Source organism: Amborella trichopoda, chromosome 1, assembly GCF_054954075.1.
Source record: "Amborella trichopoda isolate Santa Cruz 75 chromosome 1, AtrichopodaSantaCruz75HAP2 v2.0, whole genome shotgun sequence".
In the NCBI taxonomy this organism is placed as follows: Eukaryota; Viridiplantae; Streptophyta; class Magnoliopsida; order Amborellales; family Amborellaceae; genus Amborella; species Amborella trichopoda.
This window is the reverse complement of record NC_142336.1, coordinates 47,725,223-47,753,070: the sequence shown is the minus strand read 5'-3', so window position 1 is coordinate 47,753,070 and position 27,848 is coordinate 47,725,223. Positions and strand designations below refer to the sequence as shown.

Here is a 27,848-nt window from a genome sequence, read left to right as displayed (position 1 = left end):
ATCAATGAGCTCCGAGGAAGTGCATGGCATATACAATAAAATCCTATATTCCTGACTCTTATTAAAAATATTGTGCAAGTACTATGTGAAAGAGGAGCTTGGGGATTTAACATTTGTTCCTATATCAGATACTTATGGAAATCATTCTTCTCGATTTCTCATGTTGATACACTTATTAGATTAACCGTTTAGAATCAACAATTAGGGAAAGGACCATGACACTTCTGTATGCTCTTCAGTTTGCAACAAGTGAAAATGCACTTGGAATTTTAAAATTCTTCAAATATAAATAGGAAATGAACTTTTTTTAGAGCCAAAACGCCATTTGGTGCCTTACTTTATGGGTGCATTTGGATGATTATGAGTCGTGGATAGCACATCTTTATACGCTGGACCAACATCGGTGTTAGGTGTTGGGCTGTTATCTACAAAACTACGTAAAAGGTGCTGTGTCCATATGCCAGTAAGCAATTTGATGCTGCAAGTTATTCATTGCAACCAAACTCACCTGTGTGTGCGTGCGCGTGTGTTGATGTGTGCATATTTGAGTCGGTGTGTGCATATTCGAGTCGGTGTGTGCACGTGTATATGTGTCTTTCATAGTGGAGAGATCAGCAGTTGCATTCCCACAATTACTAATGAAGCATTTGAATAATTATAGCGTACTGATCATTTTTAGAATTATTAATCTGAAATTTTGCTAAGCAAATTATAGTGTAATCCAAACTCAACATTTAGCAGTTTGGAGTGTGTTAACTTCAGTTAAAAAGGACATTATGAGAAACTCAATCTTAGAGGTGTATTTGTGATTCTTTTAAAAAATGTTAGGGTTTTGGTCTTTTTTCTTTGTTTTAACCAAGTCTGATGACCAGTCAAATTGCTAAGTCAATAAGAACCGAACACTTTTATGGTTCGATGTCAAGTTCGGGTCCTCAACAAAACCCATTGTGGTACTTTAGATTGTCTAGGGCATGGTGCTCAAGAAGGCTAAAATATTGTGGCGTAGCACCCGTTTTTAATGGAGTAGTCTTTACCTCCTACGCTTGGATGTAGGGTATTTTTTGGGTGGATCGGCAGAGATTTCATGCAACTACCACCACGACCCCAGCACCATTATCAATCTTGAATGTGGAGTTGTACCAATAATTAAAATCACACACCTTATATATTTAAGGGAAAATATCTCTTTATCTCTTATTTTTTACTTTTATATGTCATGAGACTTAAGGAATAAAAATATCACTTGTAAGCAAAAAGCTCCATATTTTCTATCTTCCAACCTCCTGGACTCTGTGACCGTGAACTTTTGATCCAAAAAAACACTAAAATGACACCCTTTCCAAATTTTTTTCTTTTCTGTTGGCATTCTCTCTCAATTCACCGTCTCTCCTTCAACTCCATCTCTCTTTAAAACCCAAAATTATAGAGAAGTTACCTTCACTACATCGTCTCTCTCCTCTCTCTTTAAAAATTATCTCCCCTCTCTACATCGACTCTCTTTGTAAAGACATATCAAAGTATAAAACTGGCTATATTGGTTAGACATAACTTTTTCTGAAGAGAGAGATGAGAGAGACGATGTAGAGAGGATAACTTCTCTACAACTTTGGGATTTAAAAAGAGAGATGGAGTTGAGAGGGAGACGGCGATTTGAAAGAGAGAAAAAAAATCGGAGAGAATGTCATTTTAGTGTTTCTTTGGATAAAAAATTAATGGTCAAAGAGGTCTAGGGGTTGTAAGATATAAAAGATGGAGAGTTCAATCCTTGGGACTCTTGAGATATAATAGTAAAAAATAGGGGATAAAGAGATATTTTCCCTATGTTTAAAGGGTGCAGTTTGTATAGAGCCTAGGCTCTAAACAATCAAATTAGAGCCTACCTTCAAATAGTGTCAAGTAATGTGGTTTACATATTGGAAATATTTTTGATAGACTCAAAATATATTTTCATTGTATTTATAAAGTTTAAAGCTTCAAAAATAGTGTAGATCGAGAGATTTATGAAAACTTGAAAATTGATGGTAAAAAAATGCATTACAAATACACTATTTCCAAAACTTGAAACCTACTTTTTTCTTATGTCCATGCAAATAGATGATCAATTTGAGGATATTTGGGCATCAAAATAACATCTTCTAGTGAAATTTTTGAGGTAGGTTTTAATTGGATTGTTTAGAGCCTCGGCTCTATATAAACTTTAACCATGTTTAAGGGATGAAGTTTCTATGAAGCCTAGGCTTTTTTTTTGACAAGGTTACATAGGAATGGAACTAAGAGATGTTGTGCCATGAAAAGCCAGCATCTACCGTCTTGACTCAATCCCAATTCCTATGAAGCCTAGGCTTTAAGAAAACAAAATAAAGCCTCACATCAAATCCTTGTCCCGAAAGTACATTCGGCAATGGAAATTTTATGAATTTTCAACACGGGCAATAAATTTTGAAACTAAAAAAAGTTACAAATCTTGCGGATAATTGAACACTCATTTTTAGGGTGAAATGGACAGTCTTGATAATCTGTTACAATATACACTATTTTTAGTACTTGAAATCTTTTTTTTTCTTTTCACAACCATAATATTCAACTTATGATAACTAATTTAAAGGTTTTTTAATGCTTGCATTGCAATTTTCAATGAGTTATGAAATGAGGCATTAGTTATTTTGAGAGGCTGCAGCCTTATCAAACAATTTTCCGTATATATTTTCACCCATTTTTTATAGGATACGGTTTGTATAGAGCCTAGGCTCTAAACAATCAAATTAGAGCCTACCTTCAAATAGTGTCGAGAAATGTGATTTCAATAGTGGAAATATTTGTGATAGATTTAGAATATATTTTCATATTTATTTATAAAGTTTAAAGCTTAAAAAATACAGATCTATGAAAACTTGAAAGTCTTGAAAATTGACGGTCCAAAATGCGTTACAAAATATATGATTTCCAAAAACTTGAAATCCATTTTTTTTCTCATTTCGAAGAATCTTGATGTCGAGATAATCAATTTGAAGATATTTAGGCATCAAAACAACCACTTCTACTGAAAAATTTGAGGTAGGCTCAATTTTGATTGTTTAGAGCATCGGCTCTATATAAAATTTTCCCTTTTTTATAGGGATAAAGTTTCGATTAGTCCTAGGCTTTATGAAAACAAAATAAAGCTTCATCTCAAATCCTCATCTAGAAAACACTTTCAGTAATGAAAATCTCCATAATGGCTCTACAATCAATTTCCAACATAGACAATAAAGTTTGAAACTTAAAAATAGTATAGATCCTGTGGATCTATGAACACTTATTTTTAGGATGAAATGGACAATCTAGATAATTGATTACAATATTCACTATTTTTAGAGCTTAAAATCCTTTTCTTTTCACGACCCCTAATGTTTATGTATTGTAATTTTTGATGAGTTCTGAGGTGAGATTTTACTTATTTTGATAGGGCTACTATCCATTTCGCCTTAAAAATGAGTGTTCAATTATTTGTAAAATCTGTTACTTTTTTTAGTTTTAAATTTTATTTTCTGTATTGAAAATAGATAAAATTTCTATAATCGAATATATTTTTAGAACAAGGATATGACGTAAAGCGTTATTTTGTTTTCTTAAGGCCTAGGCGTCATAGGAATCGAGCTTGGGTCGGTCAATATGGTAGAGGCACAACATTTAAGTTTCACTAGCATCTTTAAGTTTCATATCTAACATTAAAATAAAAAAAAAGAAAAAAAAATAAAATAAAAAAAAAAGCTTAAGCCCCATTGACACTTCATCCAATATGTACTGGGTACACATACGTGGTTACGTGAATTTAGATAGAAAAGACGATTCCCTGCCCTGTGCGATCTTTCACGTATTTTTTCTCTTTTGTTCTTACCGAAACATACAGTCGTCCATAACACGTGCCTATTACTGCGTTATTAGGACCGTCCATAACACGTGCCTATTGTTGCGTTATTATACAACTCTTTATGGTGCGGTGCATAGGGTTTGTCACTCAGAGGCTCTTCTCTCTCTCTCTGTAGAAATATTTCGCAGGAAATAATACTAATCTGGGTCCCTTTCTTCTCATTATTTTTGGATTGGGTCTTTGCAATGGATTTGGAAACTCAGAAGAAGATTGAGGAGACGGTTGCAGAGGTGTTGAGAGATGCAGACATGGCTGAGATAACAGAGTTCAAGGTGAGGAAACTTGCAGGGGAGAAGCTTGGCATGGACCTTTCTGGGAACCCTTACAAGAAAGTTGTGAAGAATGTGGTTCTCTCCTTTATTGCTTCCAAGAGAGAGGCACAACAAGAAGAAGACGAGAGAGACAGTAAGACCGAAAGTTGCGCGTCTAATAGAGAGTTTGATGCTAATGGGGACCCCATTATTTGCAGGGTAATCCAACAAAAGCACCCCCTCTCTCTCTATTTCTCTCTCTCTCTCTCTCTCTCTCTCTGTCTGTTTAAACTATTCACAATTGATCTTTCTTTCTTTGTTTTTGTGTTTTTTTTTCCCTTTCCAGACTGGTTTGTTTAAAACTGGACTGAACTTCTTTTTGTGTGGTTTTTTTGCTTGGAAAGATGTTTTCCTTTTTGTTGTTTTTTTTGCCGTTCTCTTTTCGAATTTTTTTGGAGTTTTTGCTTAATCAGTACTCAGATTTCTTCTTTCTCTCACTTGTTGTAGGGTGTGCAACATTCGACTCTAGTCAGATTGGATTAAGCTCTAAGCAACATGGATTGAGTTCATTGTTTTGTCGCACAACTAAATTAGATTTCTTGTCAGATAAAAATTAGCATGCGCACACGGTGTGTTGAATTTTATTTTTTTCCTTCTTTCTATTCCTCACATGTTCTGGATTTCTCCAATGTTTTTCTTCTTTTCTCTTTTTTACTAGGGAGATTTCTCAATATATTTAAGGTAATTTATCCATTCTAGCTGTTCTAGACTTTGGTTCTGCTAAATATCTTTGTTTATTGTTTGTACAACAAAGTGAATTAACTGTTTTTTAGTTTTATTGGGGTAAGCTAAACTCCTCTGCGCTTTATTTGGTAGGATGAATATAAGTCAAACTCTTTTTTATAAGATGGGTTTGGAGCACGTGTCCTTGTTTTACAAAAAAGAATGCATTAAAGTAAAAGACGTTTCCTCTTTTTATATTATCTAGCACCTATCGAGTTCGTTTTATATAGTTAAACAAATGGTTTCTAACTTATAACATCTATAAAAAATTTGGTTATGTTGCTATGATATGCAGATAGTTGCAAATAGATGCTCTATCTTTCTTAGTAACCTAGAAAGAGATGCGTAATACCAAGATTGATGCCATAGCTATCATGGCTTTCAAGTAGTTCTGGTATATGCAACAATATTTGGCCTGCTTTGTAAGAATTTTTTGATGAAGTTAGACTATGTTGTGTTAAAATTGTAAATGATGTGCAGCTTATGTCGAATTGTCTGATTATCAAAGTCTGTTTATTCAGTGGAAAGATGGCAAAACAAAGAAGGGAGACAGGTCTCTTCTAGGCGCTAGCTTAGGTAACGATTACCAAATTTTGGGTCAGGGCTCCCTCTTTTGCTAGGTTGTACCTGCTGCTGCATTATCCTCTATCCAAGAGTTCTTGAAAGCTACATATAGTGGCCTGGTAGTGTCAGAAATTTGGTTAAAAATGGATTTCAGTTCCCAAGGGTGTGGGGAATTACCAAAGAGCTTGGGAGCTCTGGTAAATTTGTGTCCAATAGGTTACTCCTTAACCTGGCGATAAATTTGAGATAATAGTTTGAGACACTGAAGGATCATGGATATTAGCAATAAAGAATCATCTGGAAAAGTGATTCCAAACTGGAATCGCCCACCCACAGGTCCTTGCAGTATCTAATTCATATTTGGCCCTATATATTTGCAAATAAAACCTTAGTATGGCAAGACAATTGCCTTCTAAGACCTGACTCATGCGCATTGGCTATGGCCTTGAGAAGCCAACTTGAACTATTCAAGCCATATTTGTGATGAACCACTTGGTTCGTAAATCACTGCCACCACTTACCTAAGATCACAATATTGCAGTCTCTTATTTTCCTAATACCCAGCTGCCAGTTCTCTTTGGATTACAAATAGTATGCCCCTTCCCCACAAAAAGAGTCTCATAACTCTCTTTAGCCGGTTGACAATGGACATCAGTATCCTGAAGGGACTCTTGAACATGGGGATGTTAGAGAAGGGGGCTTTGATTGGGGTGATCCTGCCACCGGAGAAAGGGTAACAGCACATGAAGGCTGCAAGCTTTCGTTCAAAACACTCAAATACAGATCCAATAGCACTTTACATGGCCTAACTATGCAAGGAGGAAGGCACAAGTGCTAACTGGTTTGGGTATCCATACCATAACCCAAACTTTTGGCTGATGGAAAAGCATGCAAGGGAAAGGCCAACCCAACAACTTGGTTTTGGCCATATTTACCTTGAACATCAAGGAAAAACAGAATGCCTGAGGAACAGCCAAATATTTTCTACTTATTAGGAGTTGGCATTGCAAAAGATTCGCATGTCATTGCATGCTGGAGGGGAGAAATAAATAAGCCTTGCTTCGAAAATTTGAATCCTTGAAGCAAAGTGTGCTTAAAGAGTTTCGCAATATATTTATTGAGCACCTTGCACATTATGGCTGACAGTAAGGGTGAGAGAGGGTCTCCTTGTTGGAGACCGATATTAGTTAGGGATTAACCACTATGGGAGCTGTTCATAATGACAAGGGACTGTGGGATGAAATGCATCCCTTGATCAAAGACCTCTATTTTGCATCGAAACCCATACAAGTTAGTTCTTGGCGTAGAATGGGCCAGGCTTGCATGACTAGTCCATACCGTCTCCACTAACTTATGGACTAGGCTAAGAATCTTTTACAAGTGCCTGGCATGATAGCAATTGTGTGCATGTGTATCTTGGAGGAATGCCCCTTTGCAAGATGGAAATAACATGGTTTAAAACATATCTTACGTGTGAAGCCAAAATTTCAAACAAAATTCTATAGGAGCTGCTAAGTAGGCTTATGGGCCTAAAAACATTGAGTTCCTCAGCCCTTAGCTTAGGAACCAATGCCGTGGAGGTGGAGTCCAGCCCTTTATGTACGATCCCCTATGAAAGAACGATGAGAAAAGTGCTTGGAAGAGCGCAATCGAGAAAGCATTGAGGAGTAGGGCCTTGCCTTGATTTAGAGTTGCACTGCCCCAAGATTTTTGCTTTCGAGAAAGGCCTTCTAACCTATCAGCCTAATCTCTAGGGGAGGAGCGGAGTGGGAGATTGGAAATACTCAGTCTACTTTGAGAACGGGTGGAGATAACTTTTGGAAGTAGCTTAATAGAACAACACTAATTTGTTTGTGGTTCTCATTGGCAATGTTGAAAAATTTGGTCGGTTTGCCACCTAGGTCTTCGAGGGCCTATGATTCACCTCCTAGGTGTATGAGGCATAATTACCAGGATCGCCCAAGAAGTTGGTCGTTCCGGCTGTGGAAGCTCGTTCCTGTGTTTCGAGACAAGGAATCACTATTCCAGATTTTTTTGAATTAAGGATCTCAATCTACAACATTGGGGACCTAGATCCCTGGTTAATGGGATCCAGATCCCTCTTCCAAATGATGGGTCCATGAGTAAAGTGGAGTCGAGCCTCCACCAACATGGAATCATGTTTCCTTGACATTGGTATTGAAGATCTCCAACATATTTCAAAATTCATTTACATTGTGAGCGTGAAGTTGTTGTGTCTAGATCAGCAACATTGTCATCAAATACTAGAGCTTCTTTCATGCTTATCGAAATTTGAATCCTCATTTTGGTTTTTCAATTTCACTTCTAACTTGTGAAACACCCTCCATTGATTACAAAAATATTAAAAATATTAAAATGGGCTTCTTTGCATTTAACGATACTTTGGTTTTTGAATTCAGAAAAAACATAATCATGTTGTTCAAGGGATTTCATTCTCAAGCTAGAGTACTCTAGTTAATAGCTCCTAGGGAGCCTTGACTATAAGCTGAATGGACCTTGATCCTATATACTTTATCATTCAATCCTAGACCAATTTGGAGCGTGCTCTCTTCGTGTTGGGATCATGATCCTTCGAACAATATATGGATCTCGATTTCTATCCCATGGATCTTCGTGCATCTCTTGATCTTGTGGTCCCAATCCCAATCCCTATCCGGGATCTGGCCTCACTCCCGATTCCAATAATTATGGTACAGGGGACCGTAAGTATGCCTAGCAACAAATGCTTGCATTTTGGGCCAAGGAGGGTGCCTAGGCTCTTGGTGACTGCTTAGTCTAGCCTCTTAGCTCAGGGGATACCTTGATGACCCCTAGCCGAGGGCAGAAATGGCCCTTGGTGGGGGCATTTGGTTTCATATCCTTACTTATAAGGGGTGAAAAGGGTTTTAGGGTAGTGTTAGAAGCCCCTCTTCCCCCTCCCCTCTCTTTTTCCCAAAGCAAAAGAAAAAAAAGGGGAAAAAAGGGAAAACCATAATTATTTGGGTTTTATAGAGAGAGACTGAATCAAAATAAAAACTTTTTATGTTTTATTGAAGATTGAAGAAGCTTTCGAACCTTTTGATTTCTTGCGAAATGGAAAAGAAATAATCAAATTGTTTGTGACTTGAAGGGTTGGTAAAAGAGGTGTTATGGCAATCAAAGCTCGTTTATTCGAGGCAATTTGATTAGGCTTTCTAAAAGTTAGCATATTACTAATTTTGGTTTAGAGTTTGGTGATATTTTGGAATATTGAGTGTCAATTTTTTTGAATATCAGTTTGTATTTTTTGTGTTGTTTTCTTCAAGAGTGGGTTTGGGTTTGAGTTTATTGACGTTTTGTTAAGATTGGGCTATATCTCTTAATAAAATATCAATAAGCTTATGCATCGTAGGACTTTTTTTATTTGTTAGTCCTAGAATTGTCCTAAAATTGAAAATGGGCAATAAAGCTATTTTTTTTGCTCATGATTTCTTTTTAATATTTGGTGTGGCGATAATGATTTTTTTTTTAATATTTGGGTTATTAGATATTTTTCATTTGATGATTTTTCTAGTTTTGATTTTGCAAATTACGAATATTTTCTAGGTTGGGTTCCTTTATTCAATACTTGAGTTTGATTTGTTGCATCCTAGCCTTTGAAGTATTTGTCTTCAAGATAGTTTTGGTGGGTTTATGCAATTTTGAGGTTTGGTGGTTACCTGTTGAGTAGGTGACAATGTCTTATCCCAATCCCAATAGACAAGTTCACCCAGTTGGGAATAATGCAAATTGCCTAATGAAGGTGATAGGAATAGGGTGCAATGTAGATTTTGTTATGGGAATCATAATGCTGCCATTTATAAAATGATGAAACTATTGATTATCAAAGGAGGGGATGTAGAATTGTGCAAAGAGGTGCCTCTTGAAGTTACGAGAGAGATGTTGGCCCATTTGGACACGGGCCAAAAGAAGAAAGAAGATAAGTAGAAAGCATATAAAGATATTGTAAGACCCATGGATATGTATGGAGTAGAAGAAAAAAGAATATTGATATGTTGAGGTGGGGGAAGCCGTGGGCTTTAGTTCTTGGCGGAGAGCATTGGGGCAGCAGATGCCCTGGGCAAAGGGGCCTATAGATTCTTACTTTCCTCCATCCTATTGCTGTGGTTCAAGAAAAGGGGCAGAATACTATAGGGAATCAGTTTAGGAAAGAAGATAGAGGTAGCCAGGTAGGGTGTCTCAGTACATATGCCTGATGAATGTACAAAGCATGTCTTTCTTCTGATGCCACTGGCTTGAAGAGCTTCACAGCTAGTAGTGGGGCAGTTTGGGCCCGGGGTTGAAGGCTCCTACACTTGATGAGCTCAACGAGCTGCTACTAGAGGTGGAGCTCACAAATGAGAACTTGAAGACCCACAAGGATGCATGGGGTAAGTATGGGATGAATGACACACTGTGTATAAGGGCCGTATATATAAGGGGTCGTCACTTGGTGTGACGTTAAAAGGCTCGGGTAGCCAGCGCAACATCAAGGGTTCGAGTCCTGAGAATGGCCACTTTGTGCATAAACCAAAAGGTTAGGTCCGTTTCCAGCCCACCCCTCCCGGGACCTTCACCGGTTTACAGCCCTTTATATATATGTATATGGGAAAAGATGGGATTAGCCCACTAGCTCATATAAATATATGAGCCCAATGTCCCAAATTGAATCTGGGCCGATCTGACGATCACGGATGTCTGGTAGTGTTTGAATTTTATTTTATTTTTCTACAAATCTAAATCACTTGAAATTCTAGGCGTGTGTTCATCAAAAATAGATGAATCTTCCAAAAATATCAAAAAAATATTTTACATGAAATAAATTGACCAAAATACCCCCAAAAAGTTTTGCTGGTGTTTTGGTCATTTTTTATTTCACAAATAATTTTTTTAATATTTTTATTAAATGTGTCTTGATGAGAAGAACACACACCTAAAATTTCAAGTGATTTGGATGCGTAGAAAATAAAATAAAATTCAAGCACTACCAGACATCTGTGATTGTCAGATCGGCCAAGATTCAATCTGGGCCGTTGGGCTCATATGTTCATATGAGCTAGGGGTTAATCCCATCCTCTCTCTCTCTCTCTTTATATATATATATATATATATATATATATATATATATATATATAGAGAGAGAGAGAGAGAGAGAGAGAGAGAAATGCTGGCATAGGCTCACTAGCCTACTGCTACTTTATATTTGTCTTTGCAGTCTATACTGTCTTAGAAAGACAAGCTTGGGCCATGTTTGTCTTTGAAGAATAGGCAAAAAGAAGGTAGTCTAGGCATACAAAGGGGAAGATAGTCTCTTCGCATTGTTTTGCAACTTCATTTTTGGAATGGGGTTGCCTTCTCCCGCCAAGTTTTCCACTGGTTGGTGAAAATATTATACCTGGTGGATAGTGAAAAGGAACCACTAATGGGTCATATTTACAGGGCAGTAGAGGTCGCCAAGGAAGATACTAAGTGAAACTTCGGCTATGATGAAAAGAAATGTTCTCCTTTTTGGAAAGTTATACAGGATAAGTGGGACATATAGTCACAGAGTCCTCTCCGCCTTGCAGGACAGTCTTTACTGTTCTTATTTTTATGGAGATCATGAGATAGATACCAAGGTTTGTTTCGTGTATGCCATCACCTTGTGCAACATGAGACTCAACCAGTATACAAAAGTCCAAGACCAAGTGATCGAGCAAGATACGTATAGATATTCAAAGGAGTCATGTGTTACATATATATCGATAAGATAGGGTACCAAAATCAGTCCAGGTAAGTACAACACTTCTCATTGTGAATTTGTGATTTGATTACTTGGTGCTAACTTGACTGCTAAATACACTTATATACTCTATTTATTTTGGTGCAATGTGGCTACATGAAAGCTCCAATCAATTTCCAAAAAGGGCTCTGCAAATTTTGAATTTGACTAGTAGTTCATCTGTTGTGAGGACAACTTTTGAGATGGTAATTTCTTAATTTAGTCTGACTCATTGTCCATTTTACGTAGTCTCCTACTACCTACCCCTAACTTATATTATTTTTTTCTAAGTTCTAGTCATGCTTTCATGCATGACCCAATAGATGCATACAAAGAAGTGAAACAAGTTTGATCATAAGAGACCGAACGATATTGTTTTCATTCAGTGTAATCAGAAGTTGGAGGAGCTTTATTAGGAGTTCCATCAAGTCTCCCCCCATTTTGTGTGACATATGGATGATTTCATCGAGTGGGAGGTCAATGCTAAAAACGACGCAATATTCCTAGAGAGTGCTTGAGCTGGAGCCAAGTTTGAGGCACTGGAATGCACCATTGAGCACTGTGCATGCCACTCAATCTCAATCTAGAAGGAAAAGGATGAGGACTGTAAGTGAGGAGGATGATGAGGGGGCGAATTCGAAGGAGATTGTGGATGAAGAGTGATTATTCTTTTTTTCTGGAGGGTTTTTGGGTTTTTTTTTTTTTTGGCGGGCGGTAGGTAGGCTCTGATGATGCCAACATCATCATCTGATTCAGATGCAACTGGTGATGGTCTTGGAGATGGAGATGGTGGTTTTCCTATTGGTAGTGATTGTGGTGTTGATGAAACTCAAAATCTTGAGTTAATGAGAACTGTTGTGTTGTTTTGAGTTGTTGTTTTGAGTTTTGACTCATGTGATTTTCTGTTCTGATATTTGATGGTTGATGTGATTTTGTAGCATGGCCTGACTGTGGCATATTTGCATGTAATAACAAATTGTTTATGTAACTGTTTAGTGATCCATACACCTTTGTATGAATTTTGGGCGGGCTGGTTTCAATATTTTAAAGTTTGAGCAATTCAATTCCAAGTTTCAAACTCATGTAGGTACAAGTTTAAACAGTACAATATGACCACACAAATCACCCTTTTTTTAATGAGTACTTTTGTATTTTTTTAGTAAATACTTGTTACATAAGTTCATTTAGGGGAGTTTGATGACGAACCCAAACCCTCAAATACATTCTTGGGGCCCAAATCCTCCTCTCCTCTGTTTGGGCCCGCCTAGGAAACTATGCACCCACCTGGCTGCTAGGCAGCCGAAACTGTGTTTTTCAACACTACCTGTGGGTTGTACCTTTTTTTTTTATTTTTTTGGGTTGGGGAAACCACCGCCCCTAGGTTCTACTTCTGTTTTGACTTGGTGGAATTTGTTTTCATATGATAGTTGGTAGTCTGATGGAAGAAAGCAGTGTTCCTATCTTCTCCTTTTGACCATTGAACTCTTGATCTTTAGTACCAAAACGTCTCTTCGTCTTGAATGGTGAATTGTTACTCGTCTCTTGTTTCTATTCTTTTAGCGCTTTCAACTTAGGTTAAATCTTTGGCTTCCTCTACTAGGTCAAGTTCATTGACTTCGTACAGTTACAATATTTTTCCTACCCCAGAAGTTGCCTTGCTGATTACAACTCCTATCCTTTAGTGTTACCTTCAGCATATGTAACTTTTTCAAAAGTCTAAAGCCCACCCAACTGTAGGCCACAAAGGCAGACCATTGACTAGGAATCACATGGTGCAACTCTGGTACATGAAGGACATTATTTAAAACCAGGAAGCTTTAGGATCACAATTAACAGGGTCGGTGTCGAAGAGGATAGGGACGTGATTGGAAATATTGAACCCTGGGAACTCCTCTTCCTACCCTGTGGAGACTACTCTATTAGCTTCAACAGGGTCGGTAAAAAATGCTTCTCTTTGAAATGGTCTATTTGGTCCTCAAATGGCCATAAGTGTTCTATTTGGTCCATATGGCTGTGAACTTTGAAATAAACTAATTTGAAATTCTGGTTAAGGAGGATGTTAGTGAATGAGATTCTAGTTGTGTTGAGGAAAGGTTTAAGATCATTGGATCCTTTACAACCCAAATACCACCGAAGACCCCTTGGGTGGGGAAGAACCTCCCACTAACATGGTCTCCTACCTCAGATCTGCGGACTCAAACAAAAGAGCATATGGCGTGTGTTTTCTATTGTTATAAAAAAATTGGGGAGATATTGGTGGGAAATAGCTAGGGTGGTGCGCTTCTTGGAATGGTTGCCAACCCCCTTATGTTCCATCAATCAGAGCTTTCATTTGGGAATGGAACTGGAGGCATTCATAGGTTGAAGGGAGCCTCTGGGATCTTGCTTTTTCGAGGCAAAGTGCAAGAATTACTAGTTCCTGGAGAAGGGCTGGCCTTCTCATAGGTGATGTTGCAAGAGAGGCTGTTGAGCTTTCTACACCTTCTACCTTTACCGTTACCTACTTTAACTTTTGCTGCTCTTGATTCTGTTGCTGATATTGCTGGTTGGACCTTCATACTCAGATGCCCATCATGGTGTAACGGGGGTTTTGGAACTGGGGTGAACAATCAACTTCGCAAAGATATATGAGAAGCCTGATGCTGTATTAGGTCGGTGTTACTGAGAGCTCTAAATGATCCTTGTAGTCATGAATGTATCAATGTTTTCTTAAGGTTAATGTGTATCTGGGATCAAAGTACAAGTAATAAACTTGCTTTTATGTTGTGTCGTTGAGATGCCATCCAATGCCCATCAGTGGATGTTGTGTCATTGAGATGCCTGAACTCTACAAATCACCAGATATTTTGTTTTAAATCTCCTTCGAAAGGGAATTCTTTTTTGTAAGTTTTTCCTTCCTCTGGGCGTGCTTTTTCCCAACCATTGAAAGTATCCTTTGATAAAGGGTGCTTCAGTGGTTTCTTTCCATGTACTCTGCAATAAACTTGCTTCAGATTATTGTTTGACTAGTCTTGGCTAAACACATTTAGCTGGGTTAAAAAGCAATGCAATATTCCTTCTTAATTGCTTTTTGAACTCCCATACCTCTGCCACGAATGTCCTGATTGTGCTTGAAAAGAAAGGAATATAGAATCAGCCTATACCTACAACCTGAGGAGAGCTTCCGCCATTGATCTACTACAGAAGATGGTTGTATTTAATTTTTATCATCTTACTTGAATAACACTACTAATAACTGATTTAATCTAAGCTGAAAGCCTATTTAGAATACAAGTTGTCACTGCCCATTCAGCAATAATCTTGGTATAAATCCGTGAGCGTGCCTTACTATGCATGAGTACAGGTTTATATTTCAGACACAAGAAGGTCCTTGTTCATTTAATATTTTGTCAAACGTTTTTTGTGAAAATGATAAATCAGTTCTCTTCTCTATTACCATTAAAATTTGTAAGAGAAATCCAGACACAAAGTTCTGATTGGTTTTATCCTGCACAAGGACTCCAATTGGCTCTAAAAGCATGTCGTCAATCATTTACTTTTCCTGATTAGGATCTTTTAAATGCATATGGAGGCCAATAAAGCTATATTTCCATTAGAGGTGTATTTATTGAAGTCAAGAGGACCTTGTATTTCTATTTGGCAACATTGTTTAAAAACCTTGTCTTTGTTTTTGCATGCAGCTCTCAAATAAGAGAAAGGTCACTATTCAGGATTTCAGAGGGAAGACGTTGGTATCTATAAGGGAGTACTATGAAAAAGATGGGAAAGAGCTTCCTTCAAGTAAAGGTATAATCGCATGCTCATGCTATTATTAATCTCTAATTACTTTTTGTGGGTGGCCTCATTATTGAATCTTTTGTGCTTCCCGAGTTTAATGTTGAATGTATTAGTTGTGAGCATGTCCATAAACAAAAACATGGGAGAAGAATAGGAGAATGGATAGTATTGCTCAAAAATATTATTTAGATGCATGCAATATCTTAGAATAAATTGATGGCATGGCAGTTTGATTAATATTTGTGTCCTTGATTATTATTGGAAATATAATTAGAAAGGGAAAATTGAAGGCATGATATCAACTCGGAATGAAATAAGAAGAGAGTGGAAGATTTCAATTACATGGTCATTTTATTTATTGAAGTTATACGTGTATCACCTATATTTTGATGAAACATAAAAAATTAGTTACAGTTGTGAAAACAAACAAGTATGAAATTATAGTTTCAGATACAAAGGCAAACATGCTGTAAAAGATCATCTGAATTTTTTAATAAATATGCATTTTTTGTATTTTTAAAGAAACAAAAAAAATAATTGAAGACCAATTATCACCAATCTTGTACATTTTCATGGTCCTGTTATATATAGAGCTGGCATACTGTACATTATTCCCTCAGGAAAAGACCTATTTAGGAGGAATTTTTTAATGTAATTTTGGGGTCAATCATTATAATCATCAGATGAGTTTTTCCAAACAAACAAACAAGAAAATTGCATTTTGAGTTTGATAGAAAGCCGTTGTTTTTCAAGCACTTACAGTGTGTATGATTTTCTTTTTTCCTTTTTAAGTTGGTCGCTAGGTTTGGGTTCTGAATAAGGTGTTATCTTGGGGGGGGGTGAATCTCCGAAATGGAAGAAATTTTGGGTCACATATTTGTCTTTATTGTGTTTTTTAGAATCATTTTCAGCAATCCTTGATTTCACGTCTTCTTTCCTTTTCGTTTTTGACATGCAGGAATAAGTCTATCAACTGAACAGTGGGAAGCTTTCAGGAATGCTGTTCCCGCTATTGAAGAAGCCATTGAAAAGCTACAGTCCAGGTTAAATTGAGGTGTTTCCATAATTCCCACTTGTAAAACCCCAGAAACCCATAATCATGGTAAGTTTGAGCGTTCCTGAACATCAAACTGTGGAACCCCAAAATGCCATAGCCATAGTAATATGTAGGAGTGAACTATCCAAAACACATCAGTTATTAGACCTATCCTTTTTCTTGTCGGAAGATGCAGTTGACTTTTGCCCCTTTCAATTCAAGTTCGCTTTGTAAGATAGTGTAATGAACGGAGTTTTGAAGCTCCTGCATCGATGTATCAGTGGATTATTGATCCGCAGCTAACATTTCGAAATATCTCGACCTTTTTATTTAGCTGTAACGGGTGGATGCATTTCGGGAAATATAGAGTGGGGAGTTTGGAATAGGTGCTATTGGAATAGAGAGAAAATTATAAAGATAATGGGAACCCAAGTTGTGAATCACTAATGCATAGGATCAGTTAAATGTCTCTTGGCAAGAGTGTAGTATTAGGAGTGATCTGATCTCCTGGGAAGTCCTTGTGTGTTAGGGCCCGTCATCCCCACTCATTCACTCACAAAGTATAAGCGATCTTTAGAATTGCATAGAAATCTATGTGATATTACTTCCTCTATTTTGAACCAGTTATTGTATCGCTATCTTTTTGGGTTTTCTACTTTTAGCATCTGTGGCCATTGTTTTTGCTAAATTTACAGTATTGTTTTACTGTTTGGGTAATATCTTTTTGGGTAATATTTAGATCGATACCTATGCCTTATATTAATTGTATTTTATCAATACATATTTCGTGTATTATTCTTATATTTCTTGGAAAGTAATTTTTTTTTTTTATACTTACAAATAGGAAAAATAGGGAAAGAACCTACTTCAAACCAACACTCCCAAACGACAAACGATTACTACCCTACTCGATCAATAATCTTGGAAATCTTGCCGTCCACTCGAAGCAAGAAAGCCTATTTCTTTCTGGTCCCTTTGTCCAAACTCCACTAACTTGAAACCACATCAAAGCACTGTCCCTTATGCAAGAGTCACACGTGCCAGGGTTGGGGCGGCACTAATGATGGATTAATTTATTTTTAGATGATATCAGACTTGGTTTTTTCTTTACTACAATTTGCAATTTGTGTTGGATATACTTCCCATTTGTCAAATATTCTAATATTTATTACTATTCTTTATTTCTATATATCTTGATTACTAATTAGGTTGCCTTTTTTTTTCTCTTAATGTGCCATCCACACATGCTGCCATTAATTATTTTTTATTTGGTGCTTGTTATAGAAAAATAATTATCTTTTAATGACTCTAGAAAATAAGAAACTAGTTTTGTTTCTTTTGATGAAAGTTTTAAGAATATAATGTTCTAAATACACATCTTTGTGCTTAAAGAATGGGTTTATAACTAATTTCTGGTTTTAGTACTGCAATATAAAATGTTTATGTTCATTGTTTACATGAGATTTTTTGGAATATATAATTTTAAATACAAATTGTTATGCTTTGAGATTACTTTATGACTAATTTACTAATTTTCTATTTTGAACTTTTTTTTTATGCCGTTTGAACTACAATTTTTAATGCCTTGAGAAATTAGGTTCATGCTTTTCTTCTTGGGAAAATTAAAAAAAAAACCTAGTGCCGGCCCGCATTGTACATAGTGCCGGAGCCCTACTGTTAGACCACACTTTACGTCAGAGCCCTATTGTTGGACTGTTAGACCACACTTTACGTCAGAGCCCTATTGTTGGACGGCATTTTACATAGTGCCAGAGCCCTACTGTCGGACCGGACTACATTTTACATAGTGTTGGAGCCTTACTGCCAAACTGCACTTTACATAGTGTTGGAGCCTTACTGCCAAACTGCACTTTACATAGTGTAGGAACCCTACTACTGGACCGCACTTTATATAGTGCAAGAACCCTACTACCGGGTGCAGGAGCCCCTATTTTGGTGGGATAGATGAAAGAGAGGCGTGCGTGACCGCACTTTACATAGTGCAAGAACCCTACTACCGGGTGCAGGAGCCCCTATTTTGGTGGGATAGACGAAAGAGAGGCGTGCCTAAGGTAAAAAGTAAGGGGTAAGGTAAAAAGTAAGGGATAGACGTGAGTAAGGTAAAAGTAAGGGATAGATGGACAAGCATTTTTTTTGTTTGGGGTATTTGCATATAAAGTGTATTTTGGAAAGTTAGGTTGGGGTAAGTTGCATAGAAAGTGTATTTCTGTTTTGCTTTTTTTTTTTTTTTTTGTAATTTTCCTTTCTTTCTTTTCCAATGCCTTCCTTTGGAATAAGGTAAAAATAGAATACATATCTCATTTTTTTTTTGAATTTCTGAATTTTTGAAATTTTTTATTTTATTTTAACAAATTTCGAATGCTCCAAAAAATCACTCCTGGATTTTCTTATAAAATAGGTATAAGGAAACCATCTTTTTTTTTTTTACTCAAACACCTTTTTATTTGCAGATATTTTCTAGAATAAAAAAATTTTCATTCCAATTATTTCCTAGAAAATAGAAAAAGTTGTATTTCAGATAACAATCTTTTTTGGGATTTTTCATTAAGTATCACTGTTATTTTAGATATTTTAATTTCTTTAAAATTCATTTCCATATTTTCCCTTTCAAGATTCTTAAAATTTTCTATTATGAATTGAGTTATTAAGAAAATTATAACTGTTCCAAAGTGGCATACAAATCTTTAATTTACAATGACTAATTTCAAAAAATTTATTACAAATTTTCAAATGTTTTTAAGTTTATTATATATTACAAAAAGGGAAACATACTTTATTTATTTTTAATTTATTGAATACTTTATAATTTTAAGTAGAAGTTTTCTTATTAGCCAAATTTTTTCCATATTTGATTCGAGCTAATCCGTGTCCCAAATAGAATAATATATATACTTCAAAAGTAGTAAAATAGTTTGAGGCATCTTATATTTGTAAATTTAATGCCTTCAATTTTTATTATTATACATTTTCCTTTTTCAAGATATTTTAAAATATAAAAGCTGCGGTTGTTGCTTAGCAAAATTTACATGTTCTGAAAATAGGGATTGTAAGCAATAAGAAGTTTACATATTTTAAAAATAGGGACGGTATACAATAAGACCATTTATATAAGAGAGGTCACAATTATTTATAACCAATGTTATCAAATTAGTTTCGCTTTTTTAAGCATAAACTGATACGGAGAGAAACACGGTGATGTTACTTCTGTCAGATTCAGGCCACTTTGGACTTGCTTCAGTCAGAAAAGAAATACCTATATAAAAGTATTTTTTTTAATTTTAATTTTATTTTAATTTTTTTTATTTTTCTATTATTTTTATGTATTATATATATAAATATGGAATTTATTTATATTAAATTAACAAAAAGTTCGAAGTCTTCCTTCAAATCGGTCGAAGCACCGAATTGCTTCATTTTTCTCACCAAATCGAAGAAGACCTCAAAGCGAATCTGAGAACATTGTTTATGACCATCTGATGTAAATTTTGATAGCTCAAGTGCATCACAAAGTTTGAGCTTTTTTATTTTGAAATTCGAGCTTGATCAATGGAATAAATCAAGCCATCCAATTTCATATCTGGTCAATTTCAGAAAATTTCACAATAAAATTCCAAATGCTTGCAACTCAAATATTTTAAGGGTGCAGTTGGCATATGAATGCATCCGTAGGTGTAGAGGTAAGGTGCACCTTCAAATTTTATCATGGTATATAAATTTGATGTAAAATGTTCTTAGGATTATCTCATATTCTATTTTTAGATCTAATTATAGAATTTTAAATTTCAAAAATAGTTAAAATCAAGTAGATCTTTAAACATATGAAAATATTGAAAATGGACGGTGTGGATAATATGTTGTAAAATGTACTATTCTTGAGGCTTAAAATCTTTTTTTGAGACTGAAAATCTTTTTATTTTTATATGATCATGCATCTTGATGTCAAGATGATCAATCAAAGGGCTTTTCAACATTAAAACGACCTTTTCCGATGAATTTTTGAGGTGTATCCGTAGTTCTACATTATAAGGTTGCATCCTTACATAAACTTTTTCCATATTTTAATATATTTTTTGAGATGTAAAAATAATGATATTTTAAGTTCCATCTAACATTAGATAAGTATATTAAAGTTGCGTTTTTTATTTCTTTTATTCTTTAATTATTTTTGTCTTTCACCTCTACTTTCATTTATATTATAACTGTATTAACTTCTTTTGTTCTTTGAATGTTTTATTATTATTTTAACTCTCAGCACATAAATCTACTGCTAAGTATTGAAATCTATGAAATTAATTTTATTGTCTCATTATTTTTTGCAATATTAAAAAATATCATGCAAATTTTCAGTTTTGTGGGCATGTCCATTTTTCCTTATTTTAAATATTTTTCAAGATGCTCTCGGTTGGAATTCCAAGTTCCTACGCTTTTTCTTTTTTTTAGCTTAGTTCCCAGTTCCAAAATGGGAAAGAAGTAGGTATGAACCAAGACCATTTCGGGGTAGAATAAAAATAAGGAAAAAGAAAGGACAAACAGAAATTAAACAATTTTAGGGCATTTTTTAATATAGCAAAAATAAAGAGGTATTTAGGTTACTTTCCCTTAAAATTAACCTTACATAGCCAAAAATCACGCATCATTGGATTTGGGTACCATGCATAGAAGATTTATCCAGTATAGACTTCTATAAGATCGTGATTACAATTGGAATGCCCGTGACCACCAATAAAATTGAATTGGGAAATATAGGAAAAACTCTCAATTTCTTTGTATTAATATATGCTTTTTTGTAATATACATGCTTTTGCATATGTTTCTATGGTATACTCTTAGCACCAAAACACCCCAAAAATTGTATAGGAGTCTATTTTACATCGAAGCCTCGTAGGAGTATTTTTAGAATTCTAAAATGGATTGGGTTAGCATCTTGCAAGACCACATATTGTAAAAATACGGGCTTGGCAATAAATATATATTTTTAAATATAATTTGATCATAATTTTTAGCAAATATATAATCTTTAACATGGAGGTCATGAATATGAAAAATTAAATAAAATTTAAAAATTAGAAATAATAATTATATTAAAAAAACATTTGGACGTTAGTAACAATTGTTTTTAGATGGACTACCTATTTACATCCATCTTTAAGATGGATACGTTATGACTCTTGACCGTGTATTGCAGAAATGCGGCCCAGCCCCCAAGAAACAATTGTGCTTTCCAAAATTTGAGGATCGTTGCCTATCCAACTTAGCGACTGAAAAAGATGGAATATGTGTTTGACAAAAATAGTACCGTGATGTGAGAACATAGATTGTTTGATTTTTTTAACAATCAAATCCGAGAAATCAAAATTAAGTTTTTACTCAAAACTAGGGTTGTTAATAAGCCGGTTTAGGGCAAGCCAAAATTGACTCAAGCCCGTCCTCGAAACACTGTATGGTAGGCCAGGCACGGGCTGAATTCATAATTGCTAGACCCGAGCCGGACAGAGGCCCCATAAAAATATGGGGAAAAAATTGTTTATTATTCGTAAAACATACAAATATTGGGCCCCGGACCGGAAAATATTTCGGGCCTACCAATCTTGGGCCTATTCCATTCGCATGTCTTAACATATGGCGAAAACCGTGTCGTGGCCCGTTAACTGTCCTACTAAAACTTCTCGTCTAGTGCTTCTAAAGTGGATTAATAAATGCCAAAAGATATTCTACTCACTCAAGAGTATATAGTCCATTTACTCCCTCAGATAAAATTTTACCTAGGATCAGTTTTAGGACCCCAAGTTCTGGGGATATAACCTCTTTAACCATAGATTAGCCTCAAAAAAAAAAAATTTCTTAATTCGCACTCTAAGCACTAGAAAAGAAACGGTCCAAAATTTAGAGGGTGAGATTCAAGTGTGAGAAAACTCAAATTCCTTTTTTTCTTTTATCCAATATTGGTGGTTACCAAAATTTCAGACCAAAAATATCCCTCCAAGTGGGTCATTTGACCGAGGGAGTAGAAGTAAACTATGATCTTGAGAGAGCATAACGCTCACTTTTAAGATACATTTGGTTTGCGCGTAAATATCCCACATAAAATATTTATATATGTAAATTCTATTTCACATATGGGGTTTTTCAAATACATATGCAAAGAAATTACTATGGTAAAATATTTTCCCATGAAATGGCCGATTCATGGTAAAATGAAACCACACGTCTTGACGTGGAAATACTCCCCTGGAAAACTTTTGTTTATCAATTCCAACTACATGGTAGGATTCTCTACATCTTTTGCTCTAAGGATTAAATATACAGTATGCTCCAGCAGGAGACGCTATGCTTAGTCAACTGAGAACCCGCTCCCTCCAAAAAGTCTACTGACTAGGTTGGTGGCAGTTACCACAACTTCCGCCATGAGGGTAATAGGTTTGTTAATGGCCCGGGTCTTACGTGATTATGCAGGTGGTTATGGCTACCCTCGATGTGTATAAATAGGCCTGCATGCCCTCTTCCATTCCCATCATTTTCTCTCTCCAAAAGTTGATGAAGCCCTCTCTCTCCATAAAATTTCATAAAACTTGGATCACTCTGATAGTCTGAGTTTTTCTTTGGAAAGTTTGGAAGATTAAAGATTTGAGGTCTTCATGCTTTCCACAGGCTTTCTTGAACATGGTATTCAGACGGGCCCTCTTCATAGAGGCAATGTTGAGTAACAAGTTCAAAAAAGCTGTGGAGAAACATGCAGACAATCATTACATGTTTGAAGGTGAAGAGAATTCTATACAAATTAAACACAAATAATTCTACCAGCTGTTCCAAAGGTAATTTTCTACACTCCATAGTGGATGCAAAAATGAATTTGACTCCAAATAATCGAGATAAAACTCAAATGATGATGGTGAATATGTAAATTTTTTATGCTTATTAAATTTCAGTAACTCTTCTAAATTTTAGATAAATTCCATAGTTTAAAAATGGTTAATGGAAATTATTATTTTCTTTTTTTGTAAATTTTACTCAATGTAGATAACAACGGTAAATGACATCATAGTAAACAATCCCTTGGGAATTTGCTCAAGGATTTATAAGGATGACATGCTCAAGATAAGTTTGAGTCTCCTCGACCTTCGTAATGGCTTTAGATTATATGGTTTAACTCGTATATTTGTAATTTTAAAATTTGAATGAACTCTTATAGAGTTAGCTTTGAATATGTGTTTTCCTTATACTGTTGAAGTAAGGTGTGCCTCTAGCATTGGCTTGGAGATGAGAAAACTTATGATGGCTTGAAAATATATTTCTATCCCTAGTTAATTATAAGTTTTAAAAAATGATAGATATAAATAGTTGAATTTCTTGAAAATAGATAGTCTAGATAACTTGTTACAATTTTTTTAGGAGTTTATAATTTTTTCTTCATATTCAAAGATCCCAAAATCATGATGATCAATTTAAGGGTTCTCCAACATTGTAACACTTTCTTCTAGAGGATATTTTCCCTGCACTTTATTTTAATATTATTAGGTTACAACCTCACAAGATTTTTTCCTTGTTTATTATGTACCTACTTTTGGAACATTTGACAACATAGATTAAAAAAAACCCTTAGTATGAGTTTTTTTAAAATAAAAAAAAATCAATATAAATTTTGTTTTATATTTATTTAAAATCACGTCATTATAAAATACTAAGGTTTTTTTGAGGTGGAAATGCATACCCTCTTCGTTATCCATTTTTAGATGGATTTTGGACCTAATGTTTTATGTTTTTTAAATTTGTAACATATAAATGAATACGTAAAAATAAAATAAAATAAAATTTTAAAAATTAAAATAATAAATTTTCAAAATAAACATTTTAACGGTTGAATTTAGCTATGTTTTGAGCGACCACAATTCTACATCTATCTTTAAGATGACATATGATGTGTTGGGGGATAAACGCTCTGAGATTGCACACACAATTCCATATCTTTCACTTAGTCAATAAAAAATAACATTTCCATTTCTTTCTTCCTCACAAGCTGAGATTGCACACACAATCCAGGGCTGCAATAAAGAAAACTTCACTCAAGTGCCTAGCTAATGCTCTCTCTCTCTATACAGAAACAGTTTCAGCAGGCCAAGAACCGATCCCAGACCCCATCTGTAAGTAAAATGCCCTTAAACAATAATCGATCTGACATTCACAATGCCTCAACTTGAGCACCATATAATCAGTATAATATGCAATTCAATATCTTGGACATGTAGAGATACAGGAAACTTTCTACAAGTTTAGTTTTCTTAGGCATGATCTTAGGGTATCAAGATCGCTGTTCTCTGAGGCTTGACATCTTTCATGGCTGACAACCCAGTAGAATGAATAAGAAGAAAAAAAGGGGGAGCATTGCACCGAAGGAAGCAATGAAAAACAATCCATCCCTCTCTCGAAGAAACTTCTAAGAACGAGGTACTTTCTCTCTCTGAGTTCCTTCTCATGGAACTATATCAAGCACTAAAATGAAGACTAAGGAGAAACGGGAAAAATGCATTAAAATAAAAGGAAAATTATAAATACCCCCTAAAATGAACTGCACAGACATCCTACCCCAATATTTTTAATATCACACCAACCCCCAGTCATTATTTTTTCTTGCTTTACCCCGAGTCAAAAAGTCAAAATATTTGGACTAAACTACCCTTTTCAATAGCCATCTCCTCTCTACCCGAAATCTCTCTTATTTTCTCTCGCTCACCATTAAATATCTATCTTTGTCTCTCCACCCACCCTCTCTTTCTCTCTCTACCCGCTCTCTCTGTTTCTCTCTCTCTACAAACTCACTCCAAAACCAGAACTTATCTAGAAACAGTCCCTACCTCTTTTTTTCTCACTTAAACTTGCTCAACCATCGGTGCTCCACGACTCCACCCTAACAGTAACCAACAACAAATCAATAACCTACAGAATCTCTCGCTCTCTCCGCATTCCACCCAACCCACTTGCTTGACTCTCTATCACACACTTTCCCCATCAATGAACTCTGCTTCTTAAAATAATCCCAAAACCTGTTGCTTAAATTCCTCACCCCCTGCAAAACCTGAATCCCCTATTTTAGCAGCCATGGCTTGCAAGTCCCAGCTGCAATTTTGCAATCCATGGCCGGGATCCTCAGATTGCAACAACGGAGATCACTCTCTCTCTCTCTCTCTCTCTCTCTCTCTCTCATGTCAACCTTAAGCCCCAACTGAAGTTTTTGGCAGCTGCCCAATCAGAAAGTGCTGAAAAAAATCTGCAACTTCAAAGACACAATGGAGATCTCTCTCCTTCTCTCTCTCTCTCTCTAATGTCAACCTAAAGGCCGAATTGAAGTTTTGGGCACCTGCCCAATCAGAAACTGCTGAAAAGAATCCGAAACTCCAAAGACACAGCAATGGATGGCTCTCTCTCTCTCTCTCTCTCTTGATCTCTCCTATGACAGATCATTGTCGGTAGAGAGAGAGGGCAGGTAGAGAGAGAGGGCGAGTAGTGAGAGTGTGCGAGAGGGTAGGTAGAAAGAGAGGGTGGGTCAAGCGAGTGAGAGAGGAGAATGGCATTTTAGTCTCAATTTTTTCGACTTTTTGACAAGGGTAAATACAAAAAAAACAATGTTTGGGTCTAAAGTGTGATATTAAAAGTACTGGGGGAAGATACCTACAAAGTTCATTTTAGGGTATCTATAATTTTCTACCAAAAAAAATAGTCATCAGAATTTTGTAATCAAATTTAACCGATTTGAGTCTCAAACAGTACCTCACTTATTGGGGTTAACCTATTGAACTCCAGCTTCTTCTGTTTAAATGTGATTTTCACATTTTGCAGAAGCTCTTGTTGCCTCTGCAAATCTTTATCAATTATTTCTTTTTCCCATGTAAACAGTCTAGGGTCCTCCATTTCTTCAGTGATATTTATTGGTTGATCTATAAATTCTGAAGTCAACGAAAATCTAATATCCACTTTTTCCCTGCATTTGCATTAAGCACAACAATATGACAGTAGTTCACAGTTCCTTACATAGAAAAAGAAAAAGGTGTAGGTTAGATTTTTTTTTTTTTTTTGGGTCGAACTTTGAGGATAGAACCATTTTGACCACCCTCATGTAACCGGATATCTAACCACTAGAACAAAGTCCAGGTCGCATAATATGCACAATTTTAAACTCTATATAAGTGATGAAAGATAACAAAATACCAGATCCCTTGTCATATAAGAGCAGGTGTTTCAAAGGTCATCAGAGTTAGTATTGCAAATAACTTCCATGGTCAGTTTACTCCTGAATATGTACCATTCTCATATTAACTGACCGACCCAATCACAAAATGAAGAAAATTGGGAACTTGACAAAAGAGACTGGCTGTGAAAACTAGTGATCAATGTTCAATACGGCAGAGGTGGCGGCCTAGGCGGTGAGGGGGCTGACCTGCCTAGCGATAGGGCAGGCCCAAAAAACCGGTGATTTTTTTAAAAAACAAAATTTGGATCCCCCACACCTCCAACCTTTATCTATCAATTATCAACTTTAAAACTTAACACCTAAGCCTGACAAATAGACAAAAAAAACAAGGTCAAACTTGAAAAAAATAGAAATGGTTATCTAAAAAATTGCAACGATATCTAAAAAATTACAAATAGATTTAGGTAAAACATACACATCAAAATTGCAATGATATAACACAAAATTGAAAAAGAATATCACCACATGCAATTATTTAATAAGCTATAAGCATTAAGTAAATATTAGACTAACGAATAAAATAATTTTGCTTTATGAATCATACATCAAGAAAACACATTGCACATACAATTATTTAATAAACAATTAAGAATTAAGCAATTATTAAACTAACTAATAAAATAATAATCCAAGATTCCAAATAGACAATAACATATCAAATATATATCACAAAGTATCAAAGACAAAATACAAATAGCAAAAAATAACATCATTAGACATTAAGGGAAAAAAATACAAAACTTAATGAAAACTATTGAAATATACCAAGCTTCTTGAAGTGGACTCGATTTCGAGCCAAACCAAAATGTTTGGGATCCCAAATCTCCTCTTTTGCAAACCCCTATAAGCCTAAAAAAGATTAGGGTTGAATATCCTTTAATATCGTGACCATTCGAGAATTTTGAAAAAAAAATTGATCTCTCAAAAAATCTTCAAATCTAGTTTTTTTCAAGTTATTTCTCTCTCTAAAGTTCACTAAATTTGTTTTGGGGGCTAAGAATGACCTCCCAAACCCTTATCACCCCTTTAAAAGGGGGTAAAATGTCCTTTTTTGTCCCCACCCGAAAAACATTTTCTGCCAAAGCCCTGTGTGCCGCCTAGGATGGTGCCTAGTTCCACCTTATTGATTGCCTAATCAGCCACCCGACCGCCTAGGCGGCCGCCTAGTTCTGACGCCTAATTAGTCCCGCCTTAAGAACGCCTAGGCATGTTTTTAGAATAGCAGCCTAGGCGAGTAGTTGCTACTCGGCCAAGTTACTCAGGCTCGGCCCGAGTTGGGTGTCCAACTCGGGGATACTAAAAAAATTCCAAACAAATGATAAAAGATCCTAAAATATACGAAATTTATTTGGGATTGGTTTTTTATGTCTTCTATCATTTTGGCAAAGATTGGAAAGGGTTTTGGCTATATACTTATTTTTATATTTTCCCATCGTTTTTAGATTATTTTAAAAATACCCCCAGTCACAAGTAGACTTTTTAAA

General features: G+C 35.6%; 2 protein-coding genes across 34 annotated transcripts in view; one reads left to right on the top strand and one right to left on the bottom strand.

Moving 5' to 3' along the window:
* Window positions 1–3,784: 3,784 nt before the first annotated feature.
* KELP (transcriptional coactivator p15 (PC4) family protein (KELP)) lies at window positions 3,785–16,413 on the top strand. Of its 2 annotated transcripts, XR_016057376.1 has the most exons (4): window positions 3,947–4,380; window positions 4,669–4,790; window positions 14,968–15,073; window positions 16,023–16,413. XR_016057376.1 is itself a non-coding variant. In XM_006852557.4 (3 exons), exons 1-3 carry the CDS (start codon window positions 4,096–4,098, stop codon window positions 16,115–16,117), a joined length of 486 nt encoding a protein of 161 aa, XP_006852619.1. In that variant the 5' UTR covers window positions 3,785–4,095; the 3' UTR covers window positions 16,118–16,413. The 2 variants fall into 2 exon arrangements, 1 of the variants encoding a protein (XP_006852619.1); XM_006852557.4 differs by lacking the exon at window positions 4,669–4,790 and having other exon boundaries at window positions 3,785–4,380.
* A 5,769-nt stretch (window positions 16,414–22,182) lies between these two features.
* Window positions 22,183–27,848, bottom strand: part of LOC18442336 (En/Spm-like transposon) — a 29,764-nt gene continuing 24,098 nt past the window's right edge. For 17 of the 32 annotated variants that reach the window (XM_088869131.1, XM_088869198.1, XM_088869147.1 and 14 more), the window contains one exon: window positions 25,833–26,094. In XM_088869131.1, the coding sequence (XP_088725257.1) occupies window positions 25,857–26,094 (238 nt within the window). In that variant the 3' untranslated portion in view covers window positions 25,833–25,856. Of the gene's footprint in view, window positions 22,840–24,063; window positions 24,457–25,832; window positions 26,095–26,313; window positions 26,670–27,848 lie in introns of those variants that run through there. The other 15 variants (XM_088869159.1, XM_088869220.1, XM_088869174.1 and 12 more) reach the window with 3 other exon arrangements.